This window comes from Trachinotus anak, unplaced genomic scaffold (genome assembly GCF_046630095.1).
Source record: "Trachinotus anak isolate AG129_WGS33_773 ecotype Australia unplaced genomic scaffold, CSIRO_AGI_Tana_v1 ptg000018l, whole genome shotgun sequence".
In the NCBI taxonomy this organism is placed as follows: domain Eukaryota; kingdom Metazoa; phylum Chordata; class Actinopteri; order Carangiformes; family Carangidae; genus Trachinotus; species Trachinotus anak.
This window is the reverse complement of record NW_027273869.1, coordinates 5,422,762-5,445,044: the sequence shown is the minus strand read 5'-3', so window position 1 is coordinate 5,445,044 and position 22,283 is coordinate 5,422,762. Positions and strand designations below refer to the sequence as shown.

The window sequence follows — 22,283 nt, the reverse complement described above, 5'->3', positions numbered from 1 at the left end:
TATGAGAAGAGCACCCAGCGTTAACCGTGCGTCAAAATGAGAAACCTGGACCATCTTGTGAAGTTATACTTTAGCGTTGGTTTCATAGATAAGGAGACACTTCATCTTTTGGCACATCAGCACCACATCGTCAGAAGCATCGGGTCATTGAAAAGATTGTGCAAGAAACTGTGTCTGCTCCGAAGGAAGAACCACACGGACTTGGAGGAAATTGTCTCTTTTGTACAGGAGGAAATGGCTGTCGTTGGTTACACCTGCGTGCTATTCAGAAGGGTTCAGTAGTTTCTCAAGAAACGATGAAATTCATGATCAAGATTTTGGATCCACAGGGAGAACTCGTCTCTGATGTTGTCACTACCACAGCAGAGGTCCCAACGCCTTATGGCATATGTCCTATGATAAACTAAAGCCATATGACATCGCACATATGCCTCCATCCACATAATGTGGATGGAGGCATATACCACAAACAGTGATCCCAAGTCAATCGCTGACTACTTCAGAAGCACAGTGACACGCACGGGATGCGGGCCGACCCAGGTACGGAAAACGGGCATGTCAGGGAAATGCATCTGTTCCTGCGAAGAAATCATCCCGACCATGATGCTGCAGAAGGAAGCTTCATTTACAGATGCAGTAGGGCGACTTACTCAAGTAAGTGCTCCCCTAAAGGACACTATCCGTGTGATGAGACTGTTTTTGAGCTCTGCATTCTTCTAATAGTTGGAAATGGTTGGAGCCCTCCTGTGGATGCATATAGTGCTGTGGAGCTGTATTCACTATTAAGAGATGAGATACTTGAAAATATTGAAATAGCGCCTCACAACGTGCACTTGGTTAGAATGCCTCAATATGACCTCGGGGGGGGGGGGGGGGGGGGAATGACTTTGCCTGAAGGAAAGCAAGGAGGGTCAGACTTGATTGATTGATTTAAAATGTGTGCGTCTTGTTTGAAGTGTACAGCAGTAACACAGTCAATACAGTCTTTTGATTAGATTGAACTGTCTTGAAGGCTGTCCTCCTGTTATGAATATTAACAGCCTCTCTTAAAATGCTGAATTTATTTGTTTTTGTATTTATTCACTGGCTCCACTCCATATGCTGTGACTGCATCAGTGATTAGGCCTTTACAAATATTCTCACCTCCAGATGTTGTTTAAATTCAGGTCAGAGTTAACCCTTAACTTCCCCCTTTATTTCTATAAGGTTGGACAAATCCTATTGTTTAGTCCGATACCATCACATATATATGTGAGTAAAATATGTAAACCAAAGACTACATGTTTTTATGGTTGCACCGTCCTGCCAGTAGGTGTAAATATTCGTGATGTCTACTCCAGCATTTGATACACATTCCACTAAAATTCACCTTGACACATCTCCTATTTCTAAAAGTCCCCACTAGATTTTAAAATCAAGTCCTATGCCTTTGTTTGTGACTTTGGGATCTTCAGAGAGGAGCTTCACCATTTTGGTCCGCATATTACACGCAGATCTTGGAAACTGATCTGTTTTCTGTGAGGTTAGTGGCCTGTTATAGCATGGAAACGTCAATTCAGGCAGATGAATCCGTCCCTCCTGGAGGCGCACATGTATACAGACGAAAACTCTACAGACTTTGTTGAAAACATGGTAAGAGTGAAACCGCGATGCTGAAGAATCATTCAACAGTTGTCTGTTAGTTTTCAGTTTCAGTGGCCGCTCCCTCCCACTTTCTGCACTTCTCTTTTCAACAGAGACGCGCTGCGCTTTTACGCACGACTCTAGTGCCACTGGGACCAGTGCAGAGTGTCATGCAGGCTGTCAGTGTGAGTAGCACTTAGCTGTCGCCGCCGCTAGAACATGTTTCTGCTGCCTGCTCTGTTGTTTATTCTTCGGGGAGAACCGGGTCGGTGTCGGGGGGAGGATGGAGGCTTCACTTTTGATGGAGATATCCGTCACTTCGCCGTTGCCACCAACTCGGTTTACATCGCTACGGAGGAGAAGTTGTACCAGCTGAGCCACGACCTGACTCTGGTCCGCAGTCTGACCCAGAGAGGACTCTTGAGCTCCGGGTCAATCCCGCCGGGCGGTTTGCACTTTCACCGGGTTTCTGAGGCGGATCCGTGGAACACAACTCTCAGAGTCAACGTGTTGTTGCCATTTGTAGATAACAACACCCTGATCAGCTGCGGGGTGACTGACGATGAGTGTGGTTACTGTGACATTCTGGACCTGATGGACATCTCTAACGTCGTGTACAGGGAGAGCATCCAGGTGGGACCACGGAGGGGCGGCGCGTCCGTCTCAGTCTTGGTGTCTGTGGAGAAGAGTCCGAGCAGGAGCGAGTCTTTCATTCTGACCGCGGTTCCTCCGCAGCATCAGGACGAGAAAATCAAAATCCGCTGTCCCTCCGATTACAAAACTATCAACCTTCATAACACGGATGACCAACAGTCTGGAGGTATATTTTCTCTTACTACTGAAGGTAAACCACCTGTCAAAAGTGAAGGCGATGTGGAGTTTGTGGACGGATTTCAGATCAGTTCAACCATATATCTGCTCTCCAACGTGCCCTCATGCGCCACAGGGAACAAAGTCCTTCTGATCTGGCTTGAAGTCAAAACCACCAAGGCCGAGACTTTCGAGTCGCTGCGGAGTGCGAGACTCAGTCCCTCTGAGGATGGGGGCGACGGTAACAGACTCCTGGCCTCCTCGGTGATCCCGGGGGGGCCGTCGGTGCTCTGGTGCGGAGTGTTCAGTGTGGACGCGGGACAGAGCAGCACCGAGCTGGTAGTGTTTGACATCAGCCCTGATCTGAGCGGAAAGGCCGACACAGATCCAGATTTCTGCAGTGACGGTACTGACAAGCCAGGTGTTAAAAAGGTAAGCGGTCAATTTATGAAGCGGATAGAGTTGGTATTAAAAAGAAGGTGACAAAATTCAGTTGACAGTTACTGTAGCTGCAAACTCATGTCATGTACATTGATATTAATTCATCATCAGCGTTAAGTGTGTGTACCGAAAGTTCCAGCAAGATGTTCAGATAAAAATGAAAACCGTCATTGGGTTAAAGAACAATTCATGACTATGAATAAATAATATAAAATAAATAAATACATATTTGGGGGTCACTTTTTAAGTCACGTGGTTGGTTGTTGGTGAAACTAAATATACAGGTGACTTTAAAAATTTCATACCTTTTGTTTTTTTTTTTTGTTTTTTTTGGAGCTAAATGTGTCGATAAGTTGATCATTTCAGCATACACCACTTTACAGTGTGTGCCCCATATATATTATATTATAGAACTACCTATACAATTACAAGTATATTAAATTATGTCAATAGGCTTTTTATCTGTCCCCTCTGCAACACTGTAAAGCCACTTCCTGGTACTCTATGGTCTGTATATTTATAGATTTTCTGTGGGGACAGGAACCAAAGTTTACCACAATGTAGGTCTACTAAATAAAAGCAAGGGTTGAATACATTTGATGCTTTTTATTTTCAACAATGGTAGCAGGAGAGTCATGACTGTGTGCAACACATCCAATTAAGCTTTGACCAGTAGTGTTTCAATAGTTGTTTCTAACCTGAGATCGCTTCTCTTCTTCTGTTTGGATGTAAAAGTGATAATATATGTGTTTGTGTTTCTCAGGCAAAGACACTGAGGCCGGAGGCAGTGCTGTTCAGGCAGAACAACATGACCTCTGTGCTGGCAGTGAGGCAGAAGGCCTGGATGGTTTTCTTCATCGGGACGGGAGATGGGCAGCTCATTAAGGTGTGTATTAGAATGAATTCTGTCCATTATTTAATCAGATACTATGGAAAAAAATAGCGAAAAACAATTATTGAACATTTTGTTTTAGAAATTAGATAATAAATAAAGTAACAGGGTCCAAACCTGTTATGTGTCTGCACCATGTATGTTACCATGGACTTAGTTGCAAACTGACTCCATTCAGCCTAGAGTCAGCTGGTTTGCTCTGTTTGCTTCTCTTCCTCTCTCTGTGCTCAATATGATACCAAATTTGAATACAGCTGAATTCACAATAAAGCTGTTCTCATTTACATGTTTTTTTGTTTCTGTTGTCAGACAACAGAACAAGTTTGAAATAATAGTGACTGAAACGTGGCCCATCAAGACTACATGTGAACCAGCAGTCACTTCCAAGCTGCTGCTCTGATTTTATCCTGAAATCCGGATTTTGTAACCACAACTTCATCTGACAAAATCACCAAACACAGAAGTTAAAGACAAAGACTGTGCTACGATTTCAGCTACATTTGCTTATAAAAGGATCACTGAGAGAGAAAATTAGACTAACTCTCTTTGTCTCTCACACAGAGCACAACCTCTGTCTGGGTAACAAACTGTTGCTCCTCCATGCTCTAAAATTCTTCTGTTACAGGTTTATTTAGGAACCATGATGTATTTTTATCTCATTCCAGGAGCTACATTGTAAATTTAGGGGAAGCATTAGATTATTGGAGTTTGAAATTCTTTAACATCTTATGAGTAGATGACAAGCTTAATGGAGATATATGTAAGTTTTGCTGTTGCTACATAGCCAACGTCAGAATTAACAGCTGGCTACTGACCAATCCATAAGAGGAAAGTTGTGAGTTCAGCATCAAACTTCATCCCTTTACTCACTAAGAGCTCTCTTCAGAGGTGGAAAGCAACCCTCGTGTTTTGCTTCTCTTCTGTCACTTCCTTTCTTCTACTGCAGTTAGCGTGCTAACCAGCTAGCCCTGGCCTGATTGGGTTGGCCTTGTTGCTTTCCGATACTGAGCCACAGTAGAGTCCAGTCTGCCTCTGGACTCTGCAGTCCAGAGGCTGTAGAGCCCTCTGAGTTGTGCCGCTCAGAGGACATATTATAACCTCTTGTCTCATACACACACTGCTGAAACTGTTGCCAAAACTGGTACGTAAACAGCTGTTAATGTTAATGCTAGCTATGTAGCAATAGAAAAACTTAGCTCCTATAAATAGAACATATAAAACAATGTCTAGTGTCTACTCTTGGTAGTTTCCCATCAAAGCTGTCAGGAACATGATTAAAGAACTGAACAAGTCTGAAAAGACATCCAGTTTACTGTAACACTGTTGCACCTCACTTTCAAAGACACCATGAAAAGAAAACCAGAGAGTTTCACGAAGTGAAGTCACAATAAGCAAACCACATTATCTTTGATCCTAATATCATTATCCAGGTCTAACCCCCTGTGGGCTTCACAAGTGGTTATAAGAGGTTTGTATTATCATTGTTACTTTGTCAATTCAGTTGAGGAGACTTTTATCTGTGGAAAATAGCTTCCTTGTGAGAGCTGATCTTGTCATGGTAAAGTGAAATTTTGGCAGCATTATGTTGTGATCAGAGGAAGATAGAAGAGACTGATACCCACTGAGGTCTGTGGAGTCTCCAGAATTAAGCCATCTTCACTCACCAGCTCTGAGGCTGGTTAGCTGCTTGCATATGAGATCAGATAGCCAGGGCTGCAGCAGTGAGCAGAGAGCTCATCAGAGGCATCACTGAGTGAGCAGAATATGTTCAGGGCTAAGTAGTGGGGAGAAATGAGTGGGCACAAGGTTGCAGGGATTGCACTGGATGGAGACCAGCAGCATGTCAATGTTAGGAAGGTCAATGAGTGGCACAGTGAAGTGAATGAAGAAAACCATCAAACACATACAACATGATGATCAAGAGAGTGTGTTTCATGCAGTTCAGCATCACAATGAGCTCTGTTTACTTGATTTGTGAGCTGGAGCGGTGCAGACTTATGATTACAGAGGTGTGAGAAGATTTCATGGACACACTTTTTTCAAGCATGAAGTAAATCATAAATCCAATCTGACCACAGCACTTTTAAAGAAGAGAATGTATATTTGATACTTGATGGACAGATTTTAAATGAAGTACTGTTAACTTGTTGTGGTAGTTGTTGGCTTGACTTCTAAGAGGCATTAAACCATATCAGGAAAGAAAAGCTGTGCTGCTGTCACCACAGGATTTAAACTGTGGCAGGAAATGGAGCTATTTCTACATGCCGAATACAGATCTTGGTAAGGGCTGCATATGTAACTGCTGTGGTTAAACTGAGGTGTGAATTCTAAGACTTTTCACAGGAGCATAAAGTTTGAAGTTGAGAAAAGTCAAAATTTAATAAGCTGAAGCTCAATGTGTAGAGGTAAACTGGTTACCTAGGTTATCTACCTGCTATAAAATATAATTTATAATAAATAATAAAATAATAATTTAAGCAGGGTAAGAAATATAAGGTCAGTTTTAATTCAGCCTGTAAATATTCACCAGCAGCAGCAGAGTTTCTCAGAAACATGACCAAAGCTATGTTCTTGTTGTCAGCTTGCAGTGGATAAGAACTATCACACTGTCTGTCCCACGGTGCTGTACAGGGCCAATGACGACCGCCGAGTGTTTCCCAAAATGCATCTGGATCAAGTGGATCGTAAACATGTGTATGTGCCATTTCAGAACAAGGTGGGTGCATTGCTCATGTATCACGTGGAAGAAGGTGGTGAGCACTGGAGGTTTTTGAGTACTCTGAGTTTGTCCGATCGTCTTTTTATTACCACAATGTCAGATGTACATATACTGCATTTTAAAGTGTTGCTAAGTGTCAGTGCTTTGTTCTAGATGGAGCGTGTACCTGTGTCAAAGTGCAGCACATACACAAATGTGGAGGAGTGTTGGTCCGCACAGGATCCATACTGTGTGTGGTGTGGCTCTAAAGGGTCAGGGAACATCTGCATCTGACGCCTTTGAACATCTTTAAACAACTTTAAACAACTTTGAACTTGGTTATAACATATTTTACTTTTTGTAGTTGTACATTTGAAGATGACTGCAAAGATTCAGACTGGGTGTCCATTCCTGATACGTACCAACAGAAAATGGTTTCCCACAGTGTTGAAAGGAGCCAAACTGGCCAGGTAGAGAGGAAGAACAAGGTTTCATCTCTAATCAGTTGTGTGTCAGTAAATTTCCTTTTAACACTCACAATGCAACCTTTCTCAGATCACATTTAACATCCAGACACACCTGACTTACGGCAAGAAGGCACCGTCCAACTTTGCCTGTCAGTTCACTGGGACATCCAGAAAGCTTTGTAGGATAAATGGCCCTCCCCCACAGTTCCCACAATGCACCTGCATCCTCTCTGAGATCATACTTCCTGCTGAAGGTCAGTAACTTTTGAACTGCCAAAGAATATTTGAGGAGTTTCACTTCAGTGCTGCATCTCAAACTGTCTTCGAAGCATTAACCCCTGAGTTAACATGATTTTCAGTGAAAATAAAATATTAGTGAGAGACTGTTGGCAGAACAGGGGCAAGTAAGAAATAAAGATATAAATCTCTGTACCTGAACGAGGAATAGAAGAGAAACAGGTGTTTGCCAACAAAAATACAAGACTAGGAAAAACCAAACATTTCTAAGACAACTCCTGGTAAAAACAGCTTAGCTAGTTCGATAAAGACACATGGATGACTCACTTGAGATTAAAGTTTTACTTGCCAAATTCAATATTTCCATAAAACAAGCCTGTGTATTGATTTGCAACATTGCTCTCAATAAAATCTGAAATATAAATGGGACAGCTGGTGTGGAATGAGAGACATAGAAATCACTACCAGATGACGAATCTGTGTGTTACATTACATGTAAACATGTGTATCATGTGACAGCTCTTTTTTAATGTAATGTTCATTGTGTTTTTTGCATGTCAGGCCTTGCAGTAAGTGTAAAAATTAGACTTGGGACAACACAGTTGATGAGACAACTGACGTTAACCAACTGTTCTGACATCAGGGGTCAGCCAACCTCTGTCCTGTAAGTCCATTTTCACCATTTTCAAGAAATCAAAGGCACTTACTGTAGACAACTAACAGCTCATAATTTGAATAACAACAGATGATAGATTGGTTTTCTCCTCAGGTGTCAGCAGTGTGTCAAGGCTGGATGCAGCTGGAGCACAAAGGGCTGTTCCTGGTTGACTGCAGGAGTTATGAACGTAATCATCAGTTTAACTTCTAACACAGACTTCTCCAAGCTTTTCTACATGTATGCTAAAGCTGAATGTGCTACATCTGGTCATCCAGACATCACTGCATTATAAGACTTGAGAAACTGACAACAGCTTTAATACATTTATTTTCTTTGTTTTATCTTGTAGAACTGCTATATCAACACTTTTTGTTAAACTTGGATGAGGTGACTGTAGTGTGAAAGTGCTCACTTGTACAAACTCACAGATCACCTTATCTTGTTAGCTACTAGTTAACAATACATAAACTGTACTTGGTTTTATAACAAGAAGCGACAGTTTAAAGGACAGGACGACTCAGCTGTTAAATGCAGTTCACCCGGCCTAACTGTTGCTTTTCAATAATCAGTTGAGCTAACTCTCATGAAAATGCTATGTAAAGTCATGCTATTGCTACAGAGCCATTGTTAGCATTATAACGGCCTAGCCTTACCAGTCTAGTAGAAGTGTTGAGTCCAGCATCAAACTTCATTTACTTTACTGAGAGCTGTCAGAGGTGGAAAGCAACACCAGTGTTAACTCTTGCCCTCGACAGTGTCTTTTCTTCTACTGAAGTTAGCATGCTAACCAGCTAGCCCTGGCCCAGGAGGCCCATCTTGTTACTTTCTGGTAGAGAGTCCCAACCTCTAGTCTGCCGTGAAGATGCAGCCGCTCAGAGCGTGTATTATTACTTCTTGTAAACATAACAATGGTTGATGCTCTTGTCAAGTGACAATCACCACAAAAACACATACAGCTGTTTCCTTGTTTCTAGTGGTTTTGTCAAGCTAACTTATCGCACATCGCAGATCTCTTCTGATCATGCACAGAATGCGCAAATGAAAGCAATATTACTCTTCTCCTCTTCTTCCTTATAATACAGCAAATATGCAAATTGCCAAAATGATCACAGTATTTCTGTAATTAACACTGTGACAAAACACCCACAGGGCTAATTTAGTTCCTACCAGTAAAGTAGACCCACTAAATTTCCCACCTTCACTTCCTCCTGCAGGACAGTGTTTGCCAAATGATGGAGTCTAGGATGAACCTTTCTGTGAGTCTGAAGCTGTTACCTCCCACACACACTTTTAACTTCACACCTCATTTACATTTACCAATGGTTAAAACATCAATCCAAGGTAAAATATTAGGACTAATTGTTTTTGTGCGTGTTTTACTGTCAGATACCAGAGATCTCCTCCATCACTCCCAGTGTTGTGTCTTTCTACGGCAGAAACCACGCAGTGATGTCAGGTCATAACCTCAGTGATGTGACCAGAGTGAGGATCCAGACTAAAGACTGTACTCCACAAGAGTGAGTCAGTGTACAGGTTCTCTATACAGTATTTCCATTTCATTTACACCACCAGTCAAAGTTTTACAACACCCAGATTTTTCCAGTTATTTTTATGAACACAGAGGTTGTACAGAGGTTTCTGAACAATATTTGATTTCCACTGCATAAAGACCATCAGGAGTGTGTTTGGCTGCTGGATGAGTCAATAACTCAGGAGATTCCATGATTCCTTGTTTTTAAAATCTCGAATTGTTTATTTGTTCTGTGCTTTAATTTCAGTAACACTGACGCATTGAATTACTGTATGTGCATTTAAATAACAGCTGTTCTAAAATGTAACCAGCAGCATAACAACTCCAATAATAATAATAACAAATTCCAAATTCCTAAAAGATATTCATTGAAGTTTACATGCACATTTATTTCCTAAAGCCAGAACTTGGATTTGTGATGTAAAACAGGATTTTTTGATCCACAGGGCTTATCCACGATATCTTTCTTTTTCACTTTGACTCAAGGATGAACTGATAAGATTTTGGTGGTCAAAGGTCAAAGTCATGTGACCTCACACAACACTTTTTAACCATTACTCAAGACTTCACACAGCAATTATGACAAAATGTCAAATGGTTATTGTTTTATATGACTCTGGATAAACGGGAATCTGAAACTAGTCTGAGTCATGGAGGCATACTGCTGTGAGGCAGTAATTGTAGTTTACGTCGTATCTTATAGTATTCATATATTAACGTTATGATGTTATATGATGTTAAATTAAAGGCAGTTTCTATTTTGTACTTTTACTTTCTTTGATTTGTGAATTTCATCTCTATCATAATAAGGCTGATTTTGCTGCTCTGCCATTGGATGGTTACTTTTATACTGATTTCTGGACCAGTGACTTTTTTTTTTTTTTTTTTTTTTAAATGACCTCAGTGAGATGAACTGGTCTCTCTCTGCCTTCCTGTTTGCTCTTCTCAGATCTCCTGTATGGAACAACACAGGTGTGAATCTGACCTTCCACATTCCCAGTGCAGATATGAAAGGCATGGCCAAAGTATGTGCTCTCCTCCCAGACAGTAGTTGCCATGGCAACACTAAAATTAACTACCATTCCTTACCTTTCTGTGCCAACATTACACCCAGCTGCACCTGGTTCAGGTATGATTTTATTTGTCAGACTAAATATTTCCTCACAAACACAGATTTTACCATTATTACAACTATTTGTTCTCCTTAAAAGTGTGTGCCAGTATGAAACTTCCTCTGCTCCTCTGTGTCCTTTAGTGGGAAGAGGAAAATCACACTCATAGGATCCCACCTTGAGTTTGTGGAAGGGGTCACACATAGCCACGCCTTGCAGGAAGTCAAGCTTCCCAGAAACAACAACTTTCAGGTGGGTCTCTCTACACACAAATGCTGATAATGTCTGATAATGATATAATGGACACTTGAAACAATCCTGTGTCAGTCATCGCTGATATTGTTATGTAATGTCCCATTATGTTACATTACATTGAGTCATCATGTTTAATCATGTTAAATCATGCCATATTACACTATGTGGTGTCACATTACTATAATCAGCCAGAGCTGCAGGTCAGTCCTCACTTCTTATCTTCCTGTACCTCTCAGCAGTCTTCAGTGCAATGAACCACAGCATCTTGCTATCCGTACTCTCCAACATGGGCATCTTAGGCAAAACCCATTCTTGGTTTGAATCCTGTCTCACTGGGTGCTCCTTCACTGTGTCATGGCAAGGGATAATGTCCTTGGTCCTTGGTCCACCCCCACCCAACTGGAGTGCCCCAAGAATCGGTTCTGGGACCCTCTTTGCAATATACACCACTTCTTTGGGTCCAGTTAACCGGTTCTAATGACTCCTCATATCTCTGCTATGCTGACGACTCCCAACTATACCTGTCGTTCCCACCAGACGACCCCATGGTCTCTGTGCAGATCTCAGCTTGTCTCTCTGACATATCTGTGTGGATGAAGGAACACCACCTTCAAATAAACCTCTCTTAGATTGAACTCTTAGTCATCCTGGCTAGTCAGTCTCTTCATCATGATATCGATATCAAAATCGCCTCTTCATCCCTTACTCCATCTAAGGTTGGAAGAAACATGGGTGTCCTGTTTGATGACCAGTTATCCTTCTCTGACCATGTTGCCTCTGTCTCTCAGTCGTGCTGCTTTGCTCTATACAACATCAGAGAAATCAGACCTTACCTGACTCAGTACGCCACCTAGCTCTTGGTCCAGGCCATGGTTATCTCTTGCCTTAACTGCTGCAATGCTCCTCTGGCGGGCCTTCCTCTGTGCACACTGACACCCTTACAGATGGTCCAGAAAGCGGCAGCCCGTCTGGTCTTAGATCAGCCCAAAAGGGCACATGTCACTGTGTTACTTATCAACCTACATTGGCTATCCATAGCTGCCCAATTGAATTCAAGTCACTAATGGTTGCCTTCAGAGTGACTTCTTGGTCTGCATACAGCCTTATGCTCCTTCTCAGCTACTGCCATCCCTGCATACAAGGCAATCTCAGTCCAGACTGTTCTCATCTGCGGTTCCCTAATGGTGGAACGAGGTATCAAATTTTATCAGAGCAGGGGGGTCCCTCCATAGACTGTATATAAAAATGGACGTCGACACCGGCTCCGGAAAATGAAGCCAATGCGGAAGTGCCTTAAACCCGCATTCTATCGAATGACCATCAGGGGGCGACACCACTGGTTGCAAGTCCGATTGTATGGAAGTCTATGAGAAAATGACCCTACTTCTCATTTGGTTTATGACCCCAGTAAACGTTTTCATAACCAGTTTATGGTCTCAATTGCTAGTTTCAAGTCTTCTTCAATACAACATGATATTCATTTTTAAAATTATAGTCCCATTTTATTTAAAATAGACGATAAAGTAGTGTATGCATTGGGGCGTGGCTAACGTATGATTGACACATTTTGGCTTGTCAATCTAGTGCAGTCCCTTTTAACTATTAACTATTAAAAGTACTTTAACACTTTGTAATAAAGTTTACCTCGACTTATGGAAAATGACTTCGGATTCAGCAGCGCTGCATAGCCGAAAGATTGATGCCGTTGTCAGGTCGACAGTTCAGTTGGGCGGGCATAGTGACCTCAGCTCTCAGGTCAGTCCCACCCCTCGCTCCTACTCAGCTCCACCCTCTTCTCCAAATATGGTTTCTTCTGGTTTCAAAAAATCAAGATGGCGGCGGCCAAATTGCAAACTCGAGGCTTCAAAACGACAATTCACAAACCAATGGGTGACGTCACGGTGGGTTGCCACTTGGGTCCCTCTCTATCCTCAAGAATCTCTTGAAAACTAATCTCTTCCAAGAGCAACTCCTTTCTTAAAACCTTAACATGTCTAACTAGCACTTACTATGCACTTTTGGTGCACTTCCTTATACAATCTCCTTGCACTTATTAAACAGAGGTAGAACTTAATACTTACACCAAGGTCCACTGAAGCATACTGATGTCCTTCACTAGTAAGTCGCTTTGGATAAAAGCATCTGCCAAATGAATAAATGTAAGTAAAACTACATGTACATTTTTGTTGCGTTGCTTTATGTAATGTCATGTCCCAGTTTGCCATGACACATTAAAGATAGCCTCCATAACATTTCAGCCCTGGTTGATTTGGCAACACTCGTGGCAGGTAGTACAAGTGTGGTTTAGTACCACAGTTAAAAACTCCTTTAGCTGCTAATTTGTTATCAATACAACAGGAGAGTAGCTGGCCTGTCTGTTTACAGCGCAGCCTGTGAATCCCTTGTGCATGAGATCACAATTTGAATGTAGTGTGGGAATGGTGAACTCCATCACTTACACTGAAAACTACCACATAGAGAGGTAATTACTGAATGTAAATATATTGAATAACCATTGCCAAACAAATTGTCCACAAATATCAAAACTGGATCTGATCTCATGAAAAAGTTGAACATTTTAACTTTATATTACATCTTATCATTAAATGTCGTATTACATCACTATAGTTATGATACACCAAGTTATCATGTCATCTCATGCTATCCACAGATTAATCACTTCACTTTTTTATTTACTGCAGAGTCTCATCTATGACACACCTGCAGCTGGAAACACTCAGAGGATTTTTTCCAGTACTGTGTTTTTGAAAGCAGCCAATGAAACCTTGTCCTGCTCCACTAAACTAACCTACTATCCAGACCCTGAGTTTACTGGGTTTACGTCCACAAGAATGGGGGACTATGTGCGCATCACCATAGAGGTACAACATATTTTCCACAAATGTACACACACACACATGGCAGCAATTCATAAAAGGTCAGCATTTGCTTCTCTTGTTTTTTCAGAAAAAGCCAGACAAACTGGAGATGACAATGGCAGAGCTGTCAGTGTGGGGAATTCATGAAGGAAAACAACACCCCTGCATCATGGTGTCTAAGGAAACCACAAACAAGACTGACTTCTTCACCTGTGAAATTCAAAGCATGCCAGATGTTGAATTTAAAAATTTAATGGTAAATCTTTCATTCAAACTGCATCAACCTAGACAGTGCTATAAAGAAATACAACCCCAAAATTAGTGTTAACTAAAGGCAGGATAATGGTGGGTCAAGGTAGCATCAAATTCTTTCATAGCAGATATCGGTTTTCATGCAACCATGGCCCAGTTTGGAAAGTAACCATACAGTTCATTTATTTTTGACAAACTGGTCTGGTGAGACGTCCAACTGTAAAATACTTTATTGCAGTGCTGTAATTGTTTTCCAGATTACCTATGGTGACAAGACTGTAAGATTTGAACCTCTGTCTTCATTACATCAAGTCCTTCTGATACTGCGAATCCTGCTGGTACCATGTATTATTGTCGGTAAGCAGATTAAGTAGGCTGTACTGATGAAGTGAGTTTTAACAGTTTATATGGAAGTCTGAACCTCAATCAAATTGTGTATAGCTTTGTTAAATTACACAATGTTATGTTGAATGATTGTTTTCTACTGCTATCAATATAGTCTAGGTATCCAAAGGTAGAAATACAGACTGAGAACGTTTTCCACTGAAATATTTTTGTCTGTCTGCTTGGTTTGAATCAGTAACTGTTTGTCTTTCAGTGTTGGTGATTATCTATCGATGGCAAAAGAAGCTCACCGCTGAGATGAACAAGCTCTGACTGTTAGATCCAACCTCATCACGCCGGACACAATTGATAACCCCGTACCCACAGCTGGAGAAATGGATTAAGTTAATTCTTTGGTTTCAAAACTGCTAAGCAGAGCAGAGGAAATGAGGGGGCAGAGACAGGGGGAGATGACACGCTACAAAGGTCACCAGGCTGACCCAAAATGAGGACACTGTAATTACGTGGACAGCGTCTTTAACCCCTTGGCTCCAGAATGCCCCCTTCATTGTGTTTTCAGGTTGTGAGCACAATATCTCAGTTACTCAAATTAGAATTTGGTAATCAGAGGTCAAAGGTCAAAATCCCTGTGACCTCACAAAACACATTTTGGCTGTAACTCACAAATTAATGTGCCAATTATGACACAATTTAACACAAATGTCTAATAGGATAAAACGATGAAGTGATGACATTTTCTATCCAAATGGTCACAGGTCAACTTCACATTGACATCATAATGTTCTGCAACACTTATGGTTATTATTCAGTGCTGTAACTTAGGAAGAGGAGACTGTGACCATATTTCCTGCAATTCTAGTTTAAAATGTTGGTAACATTTTTATCTGAAGCATCCTTCCCGGAGCCTTTGTTGGTTGCCTGGAAACCCTGCCTGTATGTTGTATCTCCGGGAGTTGCCCTTTGCTGCATGTCGTCCCCTGTCTCAGTACTATTGCTATTTTTTTTTAAATGAGGCAGAAATGCCAGAAATAATCCGACACATAACATCCTGTGATACCACAGCTTCTCGTTTTTATGTTGCAGATTAATGTAAACTACTTTGTCAACAATGTTACTGTTACTGTTAACTATTGAGTTGTAAAGGCGCTGGTAGTCACTTCTTTTTGAAAGAGGCAGGCTAGCTGTTCCCCATAGCCTAGTCTTGGTGCTAGGCTAAGCTAACCTGTTGCTACTTATATTTATTGTACAGACTTGAGATTTTGTGATGGTTTTTTCTACTGAGTGTAAGAGCCATATGTAGTTTGTAGCCTTTCTAATGTCACAGCTATTGTGAGAGGACATACTGTATAGTCTAGGCCTGTTATTCTGCAGCAATGCTCAGCACATCAGCTATGTGGCAGACACTCTCAGAGCAACATGGACCCCCACAGGAGGAAAGACTCTTACCATACACTTCCTTACTGCAGTCAGCAGTGTATGAATGCTGCAGTTGACATGAGACACCGTGAACATAACATATTGTCCCACCACAGTGAAAACCATGGCTAGAGATGGCTCCATAGCAACTGCCTAAAGCTGAATATTGTAATTAGGCCTACTGTATTTCCATGTCAATCAATAACTTTAATCAATAAATGTCTTGAAATACATTTTTAAAAAATGTTATCAATGTTTCTCATCACATCCCCAGGTGACCTGAATGTTTTAATGTGCAGGACAACTGTACATACAATGAAAATACTAATCGCAGGTCAATTAGCAGGTCAATCACGGATAATATCAGAAGTCTCCAACAGAGACATTTGCTTATCGATCACTTTGAAGGTTGTTCGGAGGTTTGGTTTGAGCCTGTGACACCATTAAGGTCAGAGTTGAAGTAAACTAGATTAGGTGAAAATGTGAGTATGTAACTGGTTGAGATAAGAGTGAATAGATGTGATTCCAGTCAAAGAAGTCCAGGCCTTATACTCCAAACTATAACCTCTGTCATGACGTGTGAAGTGTCAAATGGTCAAAATCAGTAAATGCGGACCTTTCATACAGTCGGTAGCAAAAGTAAATACTAAAGTAAAAACTAGTAATTCTCCCGCGCTTCTTGCTCTCATTGGGATGAAAGAAACCTACGGACTAAAAACTAACAGGAAATAAATGTGAAATAACGAATAAAAAGTGCGTCACATCACAGCCAGCGGTCAAAGGAAAGCTCTGCGCTCGCAAACACCTGTTTCTCATTAACTAAATTAATGAAATTACAGTGGAAACCGGAACCTTCAACTACAGCGAGAAATCACCAGCAACTTCTGAATTACGGGCTTTATCCACAAGAACACGCAAACACGAGTCAGGACAATGTGGAGCAACTTTTCATCCGAGCTGCCCACATCCAGCAATTTAAACAGTGTTTCTGTTCAACCCCCAGAGGGCGGCCTACAGTTTCTGACAAATAGGTATGTTTTTCTGTATAATAGCCAGAGGCTTTATATTTCTACACAGTGTTACCGTTTGTTTTCAGGTTATTTACAGTTATTTTCGTCTTTTATTGATTAAGCAGTTAAGAGAAAAGACAGTGATAAAGTAGGCCTTCAATGAATAAACCTTGTATCCTCACCGACAGTAAATTATGATTTTATCTGGTTGTTTATTTAGGTATTGACCCTGACAGCTGACAGCAGAGGGGCAGGAAATATCTTACGACGTGCAACATGGGCCCTGCCCTGGCCGGGGCCAAACCCTATACACCTGTGAGTGCCCCCGATGCCCCCTCATAATCAGGTTGTTTTTCATTTCCATTTTCTCTCTTCTCAGTACCTTGTTTTCACATTCACCTGGACAGTTTTCCTCCACGACACGCCGTTAGTCAGGTTTACCCTTTAAACACCGAGAAGCCATACAGCCTGTATCCCACCTACACGTGTTTTAGATGCTATTATGAGAGACAATTGCATGTGCATTATATTACTGATGAAGAAATTCTGATGTTGCCTAATGGATTTCTTGTTTCTTTGACCCTCAGTGTGAAAATCGATTATAAGGGTCCTTTAATTTTTTGGGGATATTTTTGTGTCCTAAGTCTCATTAACCCTATAATGCCAAATGCATCAAATTTGATACAAGCATTTCTGAGACCTATTGCATCACCTTATGGTAAAAACTTCACTCAAAACCCTCTTGTATCCAATCTGATGCTTGTCTTCCAGCCCCTGGTGGAAACCTTTATCACTACAACAATTCAAACACAGCACATGGGACAATCCAAGTTGGCCACCTTCAGATAGTTCCCAACTCACTGGATCAAGGTAAAGAAAATTGCGATTTTTACGATTTTCCAGTGACATTTTCTTTGAATTTTTTAGTAATATTCTAACATGAACACTTAATCTGTTGAAGCAAGTTATAATTACACATTTTACATATTTATCGTGTATAAAATTTGGAAAAACCTATATGCAAATAATTTTTTGTAATTTTTTTTTTTTTTTCAAATTTTGTGAAAGGGCCAAATAAAGGTTCCAGATTCAAGAAATCAGAATTTTCTGTCCATTATTTCTGGGGTCAGGCATTACAGGGTTAATATGAGTCAGTGTGAGTGAGTCGACTGACTTTGTTTAAATACCAAACTGACATGCTTTAATTTTCTGTTTTTGAGTGATGTTGATCAGCTTTGTTGTGTCGCCCCTGTCAGATCACCACTGTCAATGTACGAATTCAGCAAATAAATCATTTATTTTCACTCACCTGATGTCAGTGACATCTGGTGCAGAGGAAAACGTCCAAAGCTGCCTCTAGATGTCACCCAGACCTCATGGATATCATCTCTGTTGGTCTGTAGCAGAAAGTGGCACATTGTAGTCAGACCTGCTGGTGAACGTCCTCGACCGCTGCACCACAGCTTGTGGTTCTTGAGATGGATCTCATCATATCATATTCGTGGATTTATCATATGCTTTCTTGTCAGCTGGAAGCTGTCATGTCTCACACATCACTGCGCTCTGTTTGACTGAAGCTCTACGGATTTCGTTTGAAAACATGGTAAAAGTGGGAAGAATGGAGCGCAGCACGACTTTGGTGCAGCAAAGTCTTGATGTCTGAGAAACTGTTAAATGTCTGTTAGTTTTCACTTTCAGTGGCCGCTCCCTCCCACTTTCTGCACTTCTCTTTTCAACAGAGACGCGCTGCGCTTTTACGCACGACTCTAGTGCCACTGGGACCAGTGCAGAGTGTCATGCAGGCTGTCAGTGTGAGGGTTTAGCACTTAAAGCTGTCGCCGCCGCTAGAACATGTTTCTGCTGCCTGCTCTGTTGTTTATTCTTCGGGGAGAACCGGGTCGGTGTCGGGGGGAGGATGGAGGCTTCACTTTTGATGGAGATATCCGTCACTTCGCCGTTGCCACCAACTCGGTTTACATCGCTACGGAGGAGAAGTTGTACCAGCTGAGCCACGACCTGACTCTGGTCCGCAGTCTGACCCAGAGAGGACTCTTGAGCTCCGGGTCAATCCCGCCGGGCGGTTTGCACTTTCACCGGGTTTCTGAGGCGGATCCGTGGAACACAACTCTCAGAGTCAACGTGTTGTTGCCATTTGTAGATAACAACACCCTGATCAGCTGCGGGGTGACTGACGATGAGTGTGGTTACTGTGACATTCTGGACCTGATGGACATCTCTAACGTCGTGTACAGGGAGAGCATCCAGGTGGGACCACGGAGGGGCGGCGCGTCCGTCTCAGTCTTGGTGTCTGTGGAGAAGAGTCCGAGCAGGAGCGAGTCTTTCATTCTGACCGCGGTTCCTCCGCAGCATCAGGACAAAAAAATAAAAATCCGCTGTCCCTCCGATTACAAAACTATCAACCTTCATAACACGGATGACCAACAGTCTGGAGGTATATTTTCTTTTACTACTGAAGGTAAACCACCTGTCAAAAGTGAAGGCGATGTGGAGTTTGTGGACGGATTTCAGATCAGTTCAACCATATATCTGCTCTCCAACGTGCCCTCATGCGCCACAGGGAACAAAGTCCTTCTGATCTGGCTTGAAGTCAAAACCACCAAGGCCGAGACTTTCGAGTCGCTGCGGAGTGCGAGACTCAGTCCCTCTGAGGATGGGGGCGACGGTAACAGACTCCTGGCCTCCTCGGTGATCCCGGGGGGGCCGTCGGTGCTCTGGTGCGGAGTGTTCAGTGTGGACGCGGGACAGAGCAGCACCGAGCTGGTAGTGTTTGACATCAGCCCTGATCTGAGCGGAAAGGCCGACACAGATCCAGATTTCTGCAGTGACGGTACTGACAAGCCAGGTGTTAAAAAGGTAAGCGGTCAATTTATGAAGCGGATAGAGTTGGTATTAAAAAGAAGGTGACAAAATTCAGTTGACAGTTACTGTAGCTGCAAACTCATATTAATTCATTGTCAGCATGTTATCCGTACTGCAAATATACATGTTACATGTTAGTAAAGATAATATTGAACAGATAACATGTTAAAAGATCATTAGTGTGAGTCCACATGAATGATCTTATGTCACATTCAAAACCAAAATACAATGAGAATCACTTATGTGAAGGACACTTTTGATACATATTGGATCCAGATGATCAATGTTTTTGTGTTTCTCAGGCAAAGACACTGAGGCCGGAGGCAGTGCTGTTCAGGCAGAACAACATGACCTCTGTGCTGGCAGTGAGGCAGAAGGCCTGGATGGTTTTCTTCATCGGGACGGGAGATGGGCAGCTCATTAAGGTGTGTATTAGAAGTGATGTATCTCTCATTGGAAAATGGAAATACTAACCTAGAATCAGTATTTCAATCACAAAACTGATAGCATTCACCAACGACTGTCTGTTTTGTTATGATAATTAGCATTTATACATGACCTTAAAGCGACAGTGATGTATTGTTTTGAAGTTTGAAGTTGTTTTCACCAGCTCATTGACAGTAACAATTGTAGTAAAATTGAATGGCGAAAAAAAACATAGTATTTTTTTCCAGAACAACGATATATTTAATGAAGATGCCCTGAAATGCTTTCATTATTCCAAACTCCTAACTAAGTTGCACAGTGCAGAAGGTCCTGGCAGATTGACATTTCTGTCAATCAAATTTTTCCATTACTTTGTCTGTACAGGTCTGTCCTTCTTTAAAAAACAAGCCCTTAGGTCATCTGTGCAGCAGGTTGACATGACCCATAGTTATGTTTTTTTGTTAGGCAATATCCAGCCTTAGTAATATGACAGGAGCAAAGGGAAAAGCAGGGTTTCCACACATAATGGAAAACAGTTGACCAGTTTTCCAGTCATGAAAAACGCATGGAAAATGAGAGTAAAAGCAAAATATACTGGAGAATGTTGTGTTGTCCCTAAAAATTATTTCAACATTCTCCTATTTTAGGGCAAAATTGTGTTCTTTATTTAGTCTGCCTCTACTCTACATTATCATCTGTCTTTTTTCCATCTCCCAAATAAAGCTATTAATATTCTGCAGAAACGCTTTTTACTTGCTCACTCACATGATTAAAGAATTGAACAGAAGTCTGGGAACACTCCAGTAACCCTCTGCATAGGCACAATAGGCTCTTTCATGCTGAGTTTACCTCCAGAAGTGTTCATAAAACCCCTAAGTGTATTTCTTACAGCTATGCAGCTGAGGCCTTTTCTATTGTCTGTCAAATGTAGCATGTAATGGAAGACAACTGACCACTGACTGTGCATAGAAAAATGTTGCAAAAAGGGCTGACCACCCATTGCCTTTTGTTGTTAGAGATCATAGTAAGATGCCATAGCTGTGGATGAGATAGAGACCTATAATTAACTAAAATATTCATAGATACTTATGCAGCCTGTCAGTTATGAGTATTTAACTGGGTGTGGTCAAGTTTTAGACATACCAAATTCTGTTTGTTTAGCATTATTTGTCTTTATTAAGTTTTTTTGTTTATGCCCAAGTATACTCTTTCAATGGAAAACCGAAATTAATGAGAATGAGAGCTATTCAACTGCAATTCTATGGCAGCATGGAAAAATAGGTTAACAAATAGAAGGCAGCTATCCACTATGACTGACTGAGGAAATGAGGTAAAGGTGTTCAGATGGATGAGTAGTAAGGTGGTGGTGGTCTCCAGAGGAGGGACACTCACTAGGGTGGAAAGTGAAGCATATCGAACCTGGAAATTTCCAGAACACACATGAGGAAGACAGTGCAGGCATCACCATGACATTTCTGCATAACCATTTACCCTGGGCAGCACAAAATACTATTGCATCATATCCTTTCTACTAGTTATTGGTAAAGTGAGGAAACGCAGTAGAAGTCACATGGTGTGGATATGGGGACACTCAACAGAAACACCAGCATGAAGTTTTCAACACACTTCATGTTTTTTCTGTGCTGGTTTGAGCTCTTAGTGGTGTCAGAGGACAGCACACTGAAAGGCATCAGTGGGTCAAGGCTTTGCTCAACAATCATAATGGTGGTGGTCATTAGATCGTTAACTAGTGGTTTGAATTAAATAAAGCCTGAACTACACACATAACAAAAATTCAGCTGTAAGCCCTTTAGACTAGACACATTGTCTGTACAGGTGCAGCAGATTATTATGACCCATAATTATGGTTTTTTGTTTGTTTGTTTTTACCAGTTTTCCATTCATGAAAAATGGAACTGAAAATGAGAGTAAAAGTAAAACATCCTGGAAAATATTGTGTTGTCCTGGAAAATTATTTAAACATTCTCTCTCTTCTTGGGTAAAGTTATGTTCAGGATCACATTGACGTTGAAATGGTAGGCTAGTTTATGGGCGACAGTATTTTGAATATGCACTAATGGTTATGTTTGGTAGTGCTGTGAATGCACCTTGAAGTCAAATCACTGAATCGCTGAAGTTGATGTGCTTGCTAGCTTGTTTTGCCTGCAGCTAAAGTTTTTAGGTTTGTGAACACTAGCCTGAAACAAAGTTATAAATGTGTGCTGGGCATACTGAGAGTTGAGTAACAATAGATTGGAAGCTGGGGTCGATACAGTAAATGGGTTCCCAACTGTATGTTAGTCAAACACAGGCTAAATACCCGCTAACAGCACTTTATACTTTGCTAGCAT

General features: G+C 41.5%; 3 protein-coding genes across 6 annotated transcripts in view; 2 read left to right on the top strand and 1 right to left on the bottom strand.

The window, feature by feature from the left end:
• Nucleotides 1-18,070, bottom strand: part of rerg (RAS-like, estrogen-regulated, growth inhibitor) — a 65,618-nt gene extending 47,548 nt beyond the window's left edge. The window contains exon 1 of the mRNA XM_071502825.1: nucleotides 17,936-18,070. The gene's annotated coding sequence lies outside the window, so the exon portion shown is untranslated. The remainder of the gene's footprint in view (nucleotides 1-17,935) is intronic.
• On the top strand, nucleotides 880-15,845 carry LOC139635454 (plexin-C1-like). 2 transcript variants are annotated; one of them, XM_071502818.1, is made up of 17 exons: nucleotides 880-2,443; nucleotides 2,570-2,865; nucleotides 3,638-3,760; nucleotides 6,348-6,482; nucleotides 6,639-6,736; nucleotides 6,829-6,934; nucleotides 7,020-7,185; nucleotides 7,730-7,832; nucleotides 7,938-8,013; nucleotides 9,041-9,082; nucleotides 9,213-9,343; nucleotides 10,307-10,486; nucleotides 10,613-10,721; nucleotides 13,427-13,606; nucleotides 13,692-13,859; nucleotides 14,113-14,212; nucleotides 14,454-15,845. In XM_071502818.1, exons 1-17 carry the CDS (start codon nucleotides 1,843-1,845, stop codon nucleotides 14,510-14,512), a joined length of 2,673 nt encoding a protein of 890 aa, XP_071358919.1. In that variant the 5' UTR covers nucleotides 880-1,842; the 3' UTR covers nucleotides 14,513-15,845. The 2 variants fall into 2 exon arrangements, with proteins under 2 accessions (XP_071358919.1, XP_071358918.1); XM_071502817.1 differs by having other exon boundaries at nucleotides 882-2,865.
• plxnc1 (plexin C1) overlaps nucleotides 16,088-22,283 on the top strand; it is a 29,797-nt gene continuing 23,601 nt past the window's right edge. Inside the window, exons 1-3 of one of the 3 annotated variants that reach the window (XM_071502816.1) lie at nucleotides 16,088-16,647; nucleotides 16,847-16,941; nucleotides 19,809-19,931. In XM_071502816.1, the coding sequence (XP_071358917.1) occupies nucleotides 16,903-16,941; nucleotides 19,809-19,931 (162 nt within the window). In that variant the 5' untranslated portion in view covers nucleotides 16,088-16,647; nucleotides 16,847-16,902. Of the gene's footprint in view, nucleotides 16,648-16,846; nucleotides 16,942-18,477; nucleotides 19,501-19,808; nucleotides 19,932-22,283 lie in introns of those variants that run through there. The other 2 variants (XM_071502815.1, XM_071502813.1) reach the window with 2 other exon arrangements.

What these genes read in the sequence shown, in the direction of transcription:
- LOC139635454 (XM_071502817.1), top strand. Translation starts at nt 1,843, where the DNA reads ATGTTTCTGCTGCCTGCTCTGTTGTTTATTCTTCGGGGAGAACCGGGT. An exon ending in GGTCAGCCAACCTCTGTCCT is followed by an intron (nt 7,833 to 7,937) that starts GTAAGTCCATTT and finishes TTTTCTCCTCAG; the next exon opens with GTGTCAGCAGTGTGTCAAGG. An exon ending in TGACTGCAGGAGTTATGAAC is followed by an intron (nt 8,014 to 9,040) that starts GTAATCATCAGT and finishes TTCCTCCTGCAG; the next exon opens with GACAGTGTTTGCCAAATGAT.